Raw genomic sequence first — 14,517 nt, 5'->3', positions numbered from 1 at the left:
TGGGTAAAGAATGTCTTTTCCTGTGTGAATAAAGCTTAGCAGCCTGCCAGTGAGACTGGTGAACTGTTAATTATTTCTCTTCCCCAGAGGTCACACTGAATCTCCCGGGTTTAGTTTTGGTTCGAGGTAATATGATGGACCAACCGGGTGGTGAGTTTATTCACATCTTCCAGTACAGGGCAAAGACAGCAACTGACCTAATTTGTCTGGTTATAAACATCCCAAACCACTCAAATCTGAACAGAAACTCGAATTTTCTTGGATGAGAATTTTAAACATTTGCACACTGTAGATACCTATGGGTTTAGAGGAATCAAATTTCAAAGACTTGGAGAAATGCTTAGACTTATTTGAGACCTATTAAACTTCTACTTATCTATCCTTAAGTACTCAAAAGATTATTTTTCTTAATTCTAAATGAAGAGAAAATGACATATTATGGATTAAGCCTACATTTCACTTATCTATGTGCCAAAGAGCAGCATCATAAAGGCATCAATGCATTTCCTATTGCTTCTCCGTCTTTTGTGTGTGTGTGTGTGTGTGAGGAAGAGTGGCCCTGAGCTAACATCTGTTGCCAATCTTCCTCTTTTCGCTTGAGGAAGATTGTCACTGAGCCAAGATCTGTGCCAATCTTCCTCTATTTTATGTGGGACGCCTCAACAGCATGGCCTGAGGAGCGGTGCTAGGTCTGTACCTGGGATCCGAACCCATGAATCATGGGCTGCTGAAGCAGAATGCACGAACTCAACCACTATGCCACCGGGCCGGCCTCTCTGTCTTCTTTTATTAAAGTTTTCTTTTTAGTGAAGATATAGATATTTTATTAGATTCTTCTTCGACCTTTAAACTGGGATCTGGAGAAAATGAGCAAGTTGGAAATGATTTTATGGAAGATTAGTTCTTAGAAAGACTATCCAGAGTTGGACGTGATTCCAGAGGCCATCTGGTCCACCATGTTTTTCAGATGGATTTCTATCCAGACCTCAGCTATCTTAAAAGGTCTATCCAGACCTACAGCTGTCCCATACGAACCTGTTCCCAAATTTAGTCAACCTTTCAGCCCTCCTTACCGTCAAAGAGATTATAGCTATTCCTCCCTCCTTGCCTACGTGGCCACTTGATCACAGAAGGAAATTAATTAGCCTGGCGTGATTTGCCTTTTGAAAAGTCATGTTGGTTTCCACCCAATACTTCGTGCTTTTCCAGTTGATGCTAATTGATTGATGTTAAGTTCTATATTTTCCCTGATATTGAAGTTAAGCTGACAGGCCTATAATTACCAGGATTGTCCTTTTTCCCTTTTTAAAAAGATGAGCACTTCATTTACCCTTTTTCAGTCTACAGGGACTTTCTTTATCCTCTTGAGTTCTCAAAAATAATCGCTAGCAGCTATGTAATAACACCTGCCAATTCCTTAAGTACTCCTTGAGGTATGTCATCAGGCCCTGCTGATTTGCCTAAAGCCGGCTTTTTGAAATACTTTTTAACTGTTTTATTCCCTATTCTAGTTTGCACTGACTCTCTTCTGTCTCAGGTTGGCATTGCTCTGATAAACTGGAGCCCTGCTGATTTTTTTTTCCTTCATTTAAGAACTGAAAGTCTCATCTTTTTGCAGTCATTGTCATGAACTTCTTTCCTTATCTTTGAGGTATTAAGTGAGATATTTTCCTTGTAACTCTGGTTTAGCCTTATTTTACTAGATAGGTTTATCTGTTGCTTTCCATATCTTCTACAAATTGCACTTCGTGTACTTTCTTGACTGGTAGAGCTTAGAACTGAGGGTTTAAATGACATGCATTTCTTTTGGATGCATCCTTGTGGTTTAGGCATTCTTCTTGTCACTCATCTCTGCTTACCAGAGATGCATTTTTTAAAAAACAATAAATTATTCTGGAATAATTTTAGATTTACAGGAAATTGCTAACGTAGTACAGACAATTCTTATATACTCTTTACCCAGCTTCCTATAATGTTAACATTTTATACAACCACAGTACATCTGTCCAAACTGAGAAATTAACATTGGTAGATTACTGTCATCTAAACTACATACTTTATTTAGATTTTACCAGTTTTGCCACTAATGTGTTTTTTTCTGTTTCAGGATCTGATCCCGGATCCCACATTGTATTTAGCAGATTCACTTAAAAAATTTTTTTTTCATTCCCATTGATTCAAAGTGATATCTCTGTGTGATAATTTCCATCAAGAATCTATTAATCTTTACATATTCAACTAATTACTTTTATCTGCAGAAATCAAATTGCTTATACAATTTTCTGCTAAAAATAATGTCCTCCATACACTTCAAAGATGAGTTTGACTATCGGAACTCTACTGAATATCAGAGGCTACTCTCCCCATGCTACCACCAGGGCCAAAGGAGCCTGGGAAATTGCTCAAAAAGACTTTTCCTTTCCTGGTTTGATCATCATTTTATTATGATAACTCTGTTGATCTATTCTCCTTTTGCTTTAATTGAGGCTCTCTTTTGATTCCTGGGCAGCGTCATTAGAGTGAGGCAAGTGAGGTACAAATTCTAAGGAGGCACTCAGCCTCAGGCTTGGGCAAGCACAGGGTTGGCACCTGAAGAATGAGTGCCCCACAAATTTTGTACCCCAGGCACCTCACTTGCTTTGCCCCGGTCCCAGCTCTGTTCTTGTGTTTTGGAGCATAACGTATTCTTGAATTACAACATCAAGTCATTTTTTTTCCTCATCACCCACCCACTGCCTGCCACTGTGTTAGTTACACATAACATCTGATGTCATATTTTAATTTTCTGGCATAACCGCTGTCTTGAACTGTGATGTCCTGCTTATTTCCCTAGCTCCTTGTTAGATATTAGTCAAAATTTCAGGAAGTCTTGGATTTCCCCTTTGTTCCCATGTTACATTTCTTTGTGAAAGGCAGATCTTGCAGGGATTTTCTGAGTGGAGGAGTATACGTCTACACCTCATTGTATATTTGTGTGTGTAGTCTGCAATTTAAATTTTTCACTAAGTGCTAGGAAAAAAAGAGCCTGTTTTAAGGCCTGTTTCAAGCTGTTAGACCTTCTTCTGGTCAATTAGAATAATAAACTGCGATTTAATACCTTTCTTCTTCCAGGTTGCCAGATACATTTATAAGCCAAATGGCTTTCCCTGACTGGGTGAATAAATAAACTTGCGACAGCAATGGTTGAAAATCTCCTAAAACATTAATATTTAGAAAGAAGTAAATTATGATAATATTCTTCCTGAGATCCATTTAGGAAAACCAATGGATTTTTCTATGTTTGTTACTTCCTGGAGAAAGGACAGCAATGCTCAGCAAGATAAGGTAGAAAAAGCAGGAAGAAAACGCTTTTTGGCAGCATTTTCAGGGCATTGCAGAAGAACAATTTGTGGTTTCTATAAGGAGGTAGTAAGTCCTGGGAGAACTCTAACAGATACAATTAAGAGAGACCAGATCCTTGACCACAATTTTAAAGAACAGGGTGATTGCGTTATATAGCAGCTAAGAGGCTGACTTGGGGGTCCAACAACAGATCTGTGCAATCAGTGTCTGCTTTATCTTCGCCAAGAACTTAAGTCCATGAACGGAAGTCAAGACCGCAAGTAAGGAATTCTTGGAAACCTGAAATATTTAGAGAGCTATGGGAGAATATCTCCCAGCTGGCTCCCCAGCTTAGGTGGATAAATTTAGAGACTGGTGGAAAGAACTTAGCACTAGAGTTTCCAAAGAGAGAAAACCTCAGGCTGGAATGAAGTTGTTTCAGCTGATGAACGGCCTAGACTACAGATAAGTATCAGCTCAAAATCATGGTCTCAAGAGATGATCATGCCACAAGGTCTTCCTGTTCACACGTGCGTAGGACAAGTATTTCTGAATGTCTTGGCTTGAGACTTGGGGAGCAAGCCCTGTGACAAGAAACTGAGTGTCAAGTAGTAGTTTATGTGGGAGGTGATCTTAGGAAACTCTGGTAGCAGAGCAGGGAAGTGAGAAAAGGAAGGGAAGGAAGCTGCGAAAGAATGTGTTATCAAGCTAGTTACCACTGCGGGCAACTGGTGCTAGGCCCCACTGAGGAACTCCAGAACAGAGCAAAGAGCTTGCCTTGAGTCATCTCTGACTGAGGAGCAAGGTTATTTAATCAACCATCTGCCCATCAGTCATTGGCTGAAGGCTGCTTCTAGGGGCATTAACTCTTCTGCACTTCGGCTTGTCCTATGATTGGGTTCCTGCATCCAGAAGAAAAGCTCATAGGCAGAGAGCCGCAGGTGTGGCAACAAAGGGCACCTGCTGAAGTGATGAGCAGTGACACCTCAGAGTAAGGGAGACAGTTGTTATTTTCATGGTTGACTTAGAAATTTGCCTAAAATCCATTAGGAGATGCTACTCTCCTTATATAACTATAATCTGTTGTTTTCAGGGCAATAGGCCTCAGGCACTGCAAATCCAGGTGTGAAAGCCAGATAAAGAAAATACAAAGCCTCAAATGTAGATGACTCTGGAGAGAGCTAGACTGAGAAATCCTGAGGGCAGCAATAGTGTTCATGTGTGTGTGTGTTTAATTCTCTCTCGTTCCCTGGTCAACAAATGCTCTGGAATGATCAATAGAAGAACTTTCTATTATTATTCCCGCCTGAGGAGTAGAGGTAGAAGTTGAAGGAGCAGAGGTGGGTAGCAGCTGCTGATCCCTTACGTGGCCGCTGTTCATCATCGCCTCCTCCACACAGAGCTGATTCTCCTGCAAGGTCTTCCCCTGTCTCTTGCAGACGTCATGTAGATTCTTGATGTCTACCTGCAAGCTCAGGAGCTTGTTGTTCAGGCTGCTCATGTCTCTGTCTCTCTCCCCCACCTAGGCAGTGAGAAAAACAAAAGCATCAATTATAAACGATCAAAAAAAATGCTTACTTTCTTTCACTTAACTGGTTGACAGAGACTTTAAATTTGCTGGAAATTTGTCCATCAACCCGTAGCTGTTCTTACTCATCCTGTGTGACATTTACACAGTATCCACTTGCAAGGTGTCTGAGTGCTCTACATTATTCAGACAATTACTTATTTACATTAATTAATCTTCACTTACTCTGTGGGTACATCACAGACACTTCCCCTGTTTTTCAAGAGGAAGTCAGTGCCCAGAACGATTCCAGGCACCTAGTGGACTGTCTATAAATATTAATGGTTCTGCCACTGATGAAAAGAACATAGTGAGATGTCAAATGAACATTTCAAGACTATACTGAATCAGTGATGGAGTCGATGTGGATTCTGAAGTCTCAGCTTTCTCTTCTACCCACCAAACCAAAAGACCTCCGTCACCTGTAAACCTAGTGCTTTTCTTTGGAGACATACCCCGATGGGAATAAACGTAAAATCCCTGGGCTGATTGCATAAGATCCTTGTTTTTGATTACAAATGAAAAAGATTACCTAGTTATTGCTAGGTCAGAATGTAAATTAGCAATCGAGATCAAAATAGCGAATGTGCAGCATAGCAGTTCGGGTGGGGTTGGGGATGTGGAGCCGCCGTAAAAGGGTGGGTGCTCCATCACACTAGATGCCGCTCTCCACTCCCAGTGTTGTAGCTGGCAACCGTGTGAAAAGAAATTGGGAAGAATCCCACTGTGAACGCGTGCAGTGCTTCAGTCCTATCACTGTGCAAACTTTTCACAACACTCATGAGGACAGGCACTACCAACTCCGAGTGTTAGATGTTGGGACTGAGGGTGGTGCTTTTACGGTAGGTGAGTGTCTTATGTTAGGTTACCCAGAGCAGGATCTTAGGCAGGGATTCATGGCATCAATTAAAGAAACACTCCCAAGAGAAATCAGCAAGGGAGTGGAGGAAGCAGGACAGGGAAGGCGAAGAAGCCAGGCAAGGGCACGATTTCAGACAAAGTGCTGTGGGTGGCAGCTTCAGCCCGATCCCAAAGGGAACTCTGGAGTGTAAGTTACACCTCAGAGTCTGTCCTGATTAGATGCCATGAAAGCTGGGTTATCAGACTCAGCGCCAGCCAGTCAATGGCTAAGGGCTGCCCCATGGGATGTAGGCTCCCAGGGACTTTTGCCATTCTCCTCTTATGAGTAAAGTGACCCCAATAGCCCAATGACAATTACTCAAAGACAGTTGCAGGTGCAAAAGCACAAAGCAGCCATGGATGCACAGAAATGGTAAAGTGATCCAAGTGACAGTGCCCAAGGTCCCATAGCTGGTTAGCAGCAGAATGAGGAGGGTTCTGCTCTCCTGACCCTGTAGCCAGTGCTCTGCCACAATATCCCACTGATTGCTCTGGCTTCTTAAATATATGAGTTACACAACACATATTCCCAGGGGAGCTGGAGACCTGATATGGACATCGTAAATCAAACCTTACTGGACAGGTCAGTTTAAGAGACCTCTGCAGGAGGCCAAGGGGGCCAGAGGAGAAGCACGAGGATCGGACACTGCAATGTCAGACTATTCGGAACTCAGAAGGTTTCCCAGAAGTGCTGCTGTCTCAGCTGATTTATTTCTTCATTTCCATTTAGTACCTGGATTTTTTTTTTTTTTTTTTACCACTTTACAGTTTAATTAGGTTAACGGCCTGGCTCTGTCATTAAAAGGATTTCATTATCTCAAAACTCTCCCTTTTCCTTTCTTGCTCCCGTCCCTTGTTCCTCACTTTCAGAAAAATAACAGTGGATGTCAACTGCCCCAAGCATGTAATTACCATTAAGACAATTACCAGAGACTCTCTTAAGAGAATACGGTAGAGCGGCTAAAACAATGGCGTAGACACTTTTCCAGCTAAGAAACAAAATCCTTCACTCAATGAGGAGCAGCAGTTTGATTCTCGTGCTTTAAATCCCCTTTCTCATTGCTGCCACACTGGGAATAGGCTCTGAAGGATCGTTGGGGAGTGGGACCATAGGAATCCCTTCCATTCTTGCCATAGGACTATCCTTCTTTGGTATCTATGAACAGATTAAGTGACAAAAAAATGCCTGCTCTGTGGATGCGCCAAATGCCCTCTACTCTTGTCTTGGTGCTGAATATATGTGTCTTAAGGTGAAGACCATGTCACCAGATTGTTCCATATGGAGCCTGGCACCGCGTGGACTCATTAACAAAGTACCAATGATATACAACTTGAGCCTCTCCAAGTTAAAAGCTAAATGCCCTCTCTCTCAGGCTAATAAATAACCCCCCCCTCTAGTTTTAGATGTCCTCTGAGCAGAAGGCCTGCAGCCCAATTCTGCTGTACCCCCAGGACTTCAGAATCGGATCTTTAATGTAGATGATCTCATCTAATTTGGACATTAGCATTGACTCAGAGCCTCTGAGGCAATTTCTTAGTTCATAAAACAAAAAGTTTTGGAATAAATAATCCTTTCTTTGAGGATTCCCTAAACCAGTTGAATGACAAGTGTGTTTTACTGGATGTCAAATGAAATTTGCTTTTGAAATCAAACCCTAACCATTCACCCCTAAAGACCAAATCATACAGGGGTTTTTATTCATCAGAACGGGGGTAAAAATGCTGGGAGAGCAATGAGGTGATTTCCGTGAACTACATATTATTTTTCACTGAAGGTAGTTGTAAGAAAAGGCTGTGTTCACTTCAGAACTCCAGCAAGACAAGTGTTTCTGAGGTTCCAGTAAACCTAATTTCTTGCTAATATCTTGCACAGAGGTCACCGTAAACTATTTCTAATCCTATCTACTTTATGAAGGCTAAATTCCAGGCAGATGCCTTTTGAGTATCAATATGCAGTAGGAATTGATTTAATCCGACATTTCATCAATCAAAGCTCTGTGCTGGTACTGGGGCATGAGATGAACTGAGAGTCTTAATGCCGACCCTCGGGCACCATCTGATCCTGCCCTAGATCTGAAGTCATTAATGATGGCTGAAATCACAAGCCTTCGCTGCTAGGTGAGTTTTCACTTACATAAGGCGGGCACTCAAGATACCCAGTTTTGTTTATATGAGGTTGGAACGCAGCCAGCCTGCTTGAAGGCATGTGACATCATCAGTAGCTACCAACCCACAGGCAAAATGTCGAGTGCTGATACTGCAGCTGCCTCATCCTCATGATAGTGGAAAATAGGTTATTTACTGAAGCAAATTTTCTGTATTGATTAAATGAGTCTTTTTTTCAAAGAGCATGACATCTTGAACATATATTTCAAAAGAGGGGAAGAAATTTTGCTCTAGGCTTCAAAGTATTGACAGATAGTCTCAAACTTCTTCTTGGGGGAAGCTGATGTTAAACTGAAGCTTGCGATTCAGTAGCACTCTCAGATCCCAAGAGCATCACATAGATTCAAAATGGCAGCATACCCAGAGATTCTGCACTTGAACAAGAAAGCTTGGGTGGCAGTTTCCAGAGTAAGTTTGGAGTCAACTAACACCACCATAAAAGTCATCAACTCTGGGAAATTATCTTCTTTGAGGATAAGAACAAATCTTCAACAATGGAGAATCACTTTTAACCACCCCTACTATCACAACCATTCAACAAATATCAATTTATAGCAAGAGTCATGCTTTAAAAAAGTGAAACCTTAAAAATTAAGGTTGCTTCAGGAATTTTACATTTTACTTATGTAATAATAGAGTTTGCAGTTATCTGCAGTAATTTCAAACACTCTTATTAATATTACTAACTTGATTCCTGCGTTTACTTGTCTATCTATAGAGACATTGCAGTTTTTGATTACTTATGACGGGAATTAATGGGCACTTATACAAAGTTTTGCCTGTGAGCAAAAATTTTGGAACCAGTTATGTTCATATAGTGAAGATGAGTATATTTTACTGTGCTCTAAATTCTTTAGAAGTTGGAACACTGTATAAGTCTATGGTTTAGGATACACATGACATATGGCAGAAGTCAGCCACCTATGGAAGATTGGCCAATTTTTACTGGCACTTGGGCTGTGGCTGCGTACTTTTCTCTATCATATTCCTGGAGAAATTGTTCCAGTAGAAGATAAGCTCCATGAGAATAGGGATTGTCATCTATTTGGTTCACCACTTTATTCCTAGACCCTAGAACAATGCCTGGCACACTGAAGCTGCTCCAAAGATGTTGGTTGAATAAAGAAATGGCATTCTAGAAAATCCATTCTAGATCCTGTTCCCTGCGGAACTTGCAGTGAGTCCTGTATGGCTCCCCTCAGTAACCCAGCAGGAAAGGGGCTGAAACACCTCTCTTAGAAGCTGCTTACCTCTTGGTAGGTGGTCTGTTGAAAAGCATATGCCATGTGGGATAACCTTATACTAACCAAGACACACCCCTTAAATCCTTTCTGGAACAAGTCAGGGAATACATAAACACAGTCTGACCAAAATATTAGACTAACCAGAACACTCCATTTCCATGTTGTTCCAGATAAAGAGAGAATGTTGGCAATAATAGTTAATATTTATTAAGTGCTTCCTATGTGCCAAGTGCTAGTGTTTTACATGCAGTATCTTACTTAATCCTCACAGCAAGCCTTTGAAATAGGTGCTCATTATACATATTCTCTAGGTAAGGCAAAGGAAGCTCAGAGGGGAGGTAACATGCCCAACATCATACTGCTATTAAGACAGACCCAGACCCACCCAGCTCATGTCTGGGCTCTTAAATGCTATGCTCTGCTGCCCACCTCTGTCTGTGATATTTTTGGGAGCTTATTACTGGAATTTTGAATCACAAAACTTGAAAAAAAGTCCTTGTATCAAAGGTTCAACTCCATGTATGCATAGGAGTCAGGAGCCTTACCTCATCTTTCATTTCCTTGGCGCCTCTCAATTCACCTTTAAGCTTTAGCATTTTCCGAGCTTTGTTATAAACCTGAAAAAGTCCAAGAATTTAAGATGGAAAAAGTGTAAATGAATCCAGGCCTTTATAGATTTTCCCATCTGGATGTGTGCTCTCAGCAGGGAGTTTGGAAAAATTTCCCGTTAGCAAGACCTACTTGCCTACCCATCTGTTTGTGTTTTCAAGAGTGTGTTAAAACCTTCACAGGAAGACAGGACCATGGTTTTACAGCTTTTCCAAAAAAACCACTACTCAATGGGCTGGTTTCTGAATTTATCCTTGCTGGAAAGCAAAAGTTCTGAAACTATCTTACTTTCTAGATTTCTAAGTATTCTATGGCTCAAATATGGTTAAATTTATGCACTAATTATGAACCAGACAGAATGTACATAACCCACTGCATTCTCACAATAACCCTGGGAGGTAAATACTATTACTATCCCCATTTTACAGAGGAGGAAACTGAAGCCCAGAGAGGCTAAGTGACTCACTCAAGGTCACACAGGCTCTCTTACTACACTGTGAAGAGCTTCCGTTAATTTGTAACTATTAATTTGGAAATATCTGATAATGTGATTTTTTTGAAGCATTAAGTTACTGTAGTGTTGGTGCCTGTAAAGTTAGAACACTTATAAAGTGCTGAGAATTATCTAGATAAAAAGCCTCGATGAAAATCAAAGATTTTTGCATATGTGTGTAAGTACGGGGTGATGCATTTGAGGTCATAATGCACTGAGCTTATTAAAATAATCTAAATCATTATGTTTTTAACTCTAAAGGGAATTTCCACCAGGCACTTACCTGCAGAATAGTTCCAAGAATGATAAGCTATCAAAATACTCATTCTTTGTAACGAACCACATCCCCCACCCCTAATATAAGCCAAGAGGAAGAAAGAACGCTGGTGAGACACGGAATTTGGAATGTTTTATGGGGTTGTATTCTGATGTGTTGCATTGTTTACTCTCTTAAGTCCTCATGCACAGAGATGCATCATGGGAATGGTGACGTAGCTCAAGCTTACCCAGTAGGCAGAGGCTAGGTGATGTTGCAGTGATAACCCCCAGATTTCAGTGACTTAAAACTTTGAAGGTTTATTTTTCACTCCTGATACAAGTCCTTGATGAGTCAGCTGGGGCTCCGCTCTTCATTGTCCTCAGCTGGTAGAACTTCTGTCATCTAGTAGTTGCCTGTTGCCATGACAGCAGAAAGGGAACTTGGTGAATCACATACAGGTTCTTAAAGTGGAAGTGACACACCTCACTTCTGCTCACATTTCATTGGCCAAAATAAGTCACATGGCTGTGCCTAGCTTCTTCCTTCATCCCCCAAAGGAAACATTGGTGAATGTCACAAATGACTTCCACACTAGGTGTCTTAGTTGGTCAGGTTGCTATAACAAAATATCACAGGCTGGGTAGCTTATAAACCACAGAAATTTCTTTTAAGTTCTAGAGGCCGAGAAGTTCAACGTCAAGGCACTGGCAGATTAGGTGTTTGTGAGAATCTGTTTCAGAGATGGCTGTTTTTTTGCTGTAACTTCATATGGCAGAAGAGGCGAGGGTCCTCTGTGGGGTCTCTTTTATAAGAGCACTAATCCTATTCATGAGGGCTCCACCTTCATGATCTAATCACCTCCTAAAGGCCCCACCCCCAAATGCCTTTACTTCGGGGGTTAGAATTTTGAACACATGAATTTTGTGGGGGACACAAACATTTAATCCACAGCACTAGGCAGGTGAGAAGATTAAAAATAGCGTGGCATAAAAGAACACTAAACAGGGCTCTAGGCCACCAAACTTCTAAACCTGGTTCAGCATCTAATTCAAGGAGTGGTCTCTGGAAAGGTACTCATCTCTCCGAGCCTTTGTTTCTGCCTCTGTAAACTGGGGGATTGTACTAAGTGTCTGTTAAATCCTTCCTAGCTCTAAGGGTTACTGATTCAATGTTCTACCTTCATGGACATCTTTCTTTTGTAGGAACCACAAACTCAGCTCAAGCATCACATAAAAGTTGGAATGGAACAAACATATCTTTTAGAACAATATTCCTTTACAGGCAGATTTCGGAGATGATTCTTAAATGAAATCTTGTCCCAAAACAGGAAAATGATTTTCTAGATTGTGATGGTTTCATCTATGATGGAGTTACATAGCTGTAGTTGCAAGGGCCAAGAGCATTTGGAAGAAAAAGTGGAAGGCATAGGCTCTCATATTTGCATGAAAATATACTGGACTTTGCTAAGTAAAATAAGTCAGAGGAAAAATAGAGAGCTGAATTGTGTTCCCTGAAGGAGACATGGGGATCCTGTGAGTCATTGACAACAGCAATGGGAAGTGCTTGTGATGAAAAAAATGGAAGGGTTATACGATAAATTTTCAAAGAATTTGACAGTAATGTTTGCCAGAAGGATCAGGAAGAGTGCTTTGAGGGAGTCTCAAATGCTTTATAAAATGGTCCTGTGAACCTTCACAATGCTCTCTCAGGAGTGTGGCTGGACAAATATTTTGTAGAGGAGAGAACTCATCACAGAGGTAGGGGCTCCTTACCTCATCTATGGGTACTGATCTCTGGGCCCAGGACTTGAATGTCTTCTCTTCTCAAACCCTATTCTGCGCCTTCTGTGCTGCTGCCTCTTGCATCTCTTTTGAGACCTTCACTTCCTCCTCATGCCTCATCTCCTCCACTGGTATCTGATTCTGCTGCATCTTCCCAGGGAGCTGCTTTCGTGTATTTGAAAGTCCTGCCGTCTCTTTTTCCAGCAGGCCCTCCTTTGGTGGCAACTGTGCCCAGAAAAACAACTTAAAACAACTGTAGTAAAAACAAAAATGTGGTCAGAGCATCTAGCGATGTTTTGTGCCTCTTAAGTTGGCCTCAGCCCACACTCAGAACACCTTACAGATCCCTGGGAAACACCAACACTGCATCTCACATGGGTGACTAATGTAGTAGGTATGAACTCAGATGTGCAAAGAAAAGGTAACCATTTTTCTATTACTCAACCTCCTTATTAAACTTCATTTCCACCAAATGGCAGAAAACAGAATCTTAGTTATTTCTGATAAAGCGCTATCATTTTTAGGTTAAAAATGAATCAGTTCATGATTCCTTTCACCTCTTCAAGGTCTCTCCAGAGTGTGCCTAAGTTCTAGGTTGGATCCTGGCATCAGTGGTGGCTTCTGGTCCATAGTCATGGGCATCTCTTCCAGCTAGAGGATACTGACATGTCTGTGTCCTGGTCATCAGGCCACATATACTGCATCTTCCTCATACTGTGGGCTTTTGGTCTGCTGGCCCTATTTCCTCCTTCAAAGATGTTCCTAATGCAGAGAGACACACACACACATGTGAGATTGATCTCAGGCCCTCTCTTCTTAGACCTGCCCTACTATCATTCTATGCGTTGCCTGGAAAGGTGTTGAGAAGAAGAGGATAGGATCCTGAGATCTTTCTCACTTTCCTGCTCTCCGTTCCTGGGATTGATCAAAAGTCCTTCCTGCCCCTGGATTGCTAAACCTATCTGGGGGTCTGTTGTTTCCGCACTTTCTTCTCATCGATCTCACCAGGGTCTAAGTCTCTTGCTTATGCTCAAATTCCCCTCTCTTTCTTCTTTCCTAACTCAGGGAGTCTTTGTTTACTTTTCAGGTGAGGAAGGAAGAAGGGTACAAATGAAGAAGCTCAATGAAACATAGGTCAAGCAGGGTAGGATGGGGAAGACATTAGAACCTCACACACCATCTACCCACATTAGGTTGCACAAATGCCATAATCACAGAGTGCTGACACTGGCTCTCTCCCCAAGGAACTCACAACTGCCTGGGTTTATACATGAACAACTGGCCTTGGAGCATCCCTATCTGTTCCTTTTCCTTCCTGATCTGGATGGAAGAATATCAAGGGTCTATTTTTCTCATCTAAAACATGTTTCCAGGTTTTCATGGAGAGAGATGCTATTCGGTTTAAAGTTAAAGCTATCCTCAGGGGTCAATCAAACTAACAGGTTTACCTATACTCAGCCATAAGTCTCTCCTTTACTCTTGTTGGGTTTTAGATTTTTCTCCAATGTCCCACCTCCTACCAACGCAAAAGTTGTGATGAATCTTAGGACTCTTAATTATTGAAATGATGAGAGAATGTTCAAAGTTTCCTCTATTTTAGAAAATATGTGAGCACCATGAATGGACTGGGATCCTCCTTGTACAATAAATTATTCTTGCCCAGAATGCACATATGGAGCCATAGTGTGCACAGGCCTGACGTGAACAGAATCTATCTCTTTGTATCCAAACCCAGTTCTAAAAGAGGAAATCCCTAGTCATGTGAGGCCATATCTGATGGGGAGAGGTGGTAGGAGGAGATGAAGTTGAAGATGGTTTTTCTATAGCTTGAGGTTCTACACCATAACTTAGTGAACAGGAACCTGACACCAAGACCCCCGATTGGGTCAGAGTCCAACCCCAGGAGTGAGGCTCTTCTGGAGAGGAAGTAGGGCTAACTGGGTCTTCCCAGAAGGAGACTTTGGGCTGGCAGAAGAAATAAGAGTCCAGGAGGAACAAGAGGAGGGGTCCCAGGATTTATCAGACTTGCTACTGCCACAGGTGAAAATCTCTCCTCATGGCTATCTCCTTTGGTACTTTTCACAGAGGCTGTCAGTTGCCTATTTCAATATCCATACTGTTTATCTTCCTTATTAACAGAAATCTAATTTTATTGAGGTGTCATGTACTCATCTAAA

The 14,517-nt window shown here is 41.6% G+C and overlaps 1 protein-coding gene across 18 annotated transcripts in view; it reads right to left on the bottom strand.

The window, feature by feature from the left end:
* The window catches only part of PMFBP1 (polyamine modulated factor 1 binding protein 1), a 45,451-nt gene extending 34,036 nt beyond the window's left edge, over window positions 1–11,415 (bottom strand). For 6 of the 18 annotated variants that reach the window (XR_011437371.1, XR_011437375.1, XR_011437372.1 and 3 more), the window contains exons 1-3: window positions 10,584–10,711; window positions 9,744–9,815; window positions 4,628–4,843 (exon numbers count right to left, since the gene is read on the bottom strand). Coding sequence is in view for 7 of the 18 variants with exons in the window: in XM_070263084.1 (XP_070119185.1) it covers window positions 4,628–4,843; window positions 9,744–9,794 (267 nt within the window). In the remaining 11 variants the exon portion in view is untranslated. Of the gene's footprint in view, window positions 1–4,627; window positions 4,844–9,743; window positions 9,816–10,583; window positions 10,786–10,806 lie in introns of those variants that run through there. The other 12 variants (XR_011437373.1, XR_011437379.1, XM_023637237.2 and 9 more) reach the window with 6 other exon arrangements.
* Between the last annotated feature and the right edge of the window lie 3,102 nt (window positions 11,416–14,517).

Source organism: Equus caballus, chromosome 3 (assembly GCF_041296265.1).
Source record: "Equus caballus isolate H_3958 breed thoroughbred chromosome 3, TB-T2T, whole genome shotgun sequence".
NCBI classification, from domain to species: Eukaryota; Metazoa; Chordata; class Mammalia; order Perissodactyla; family Equidae; genus Equus; species Equus caballus.
The sequence above is the reverse complement of the archived record's forward strand: the minus strand, read 5'-3'. Positions and strand labels throughout refer to the sequence as shown.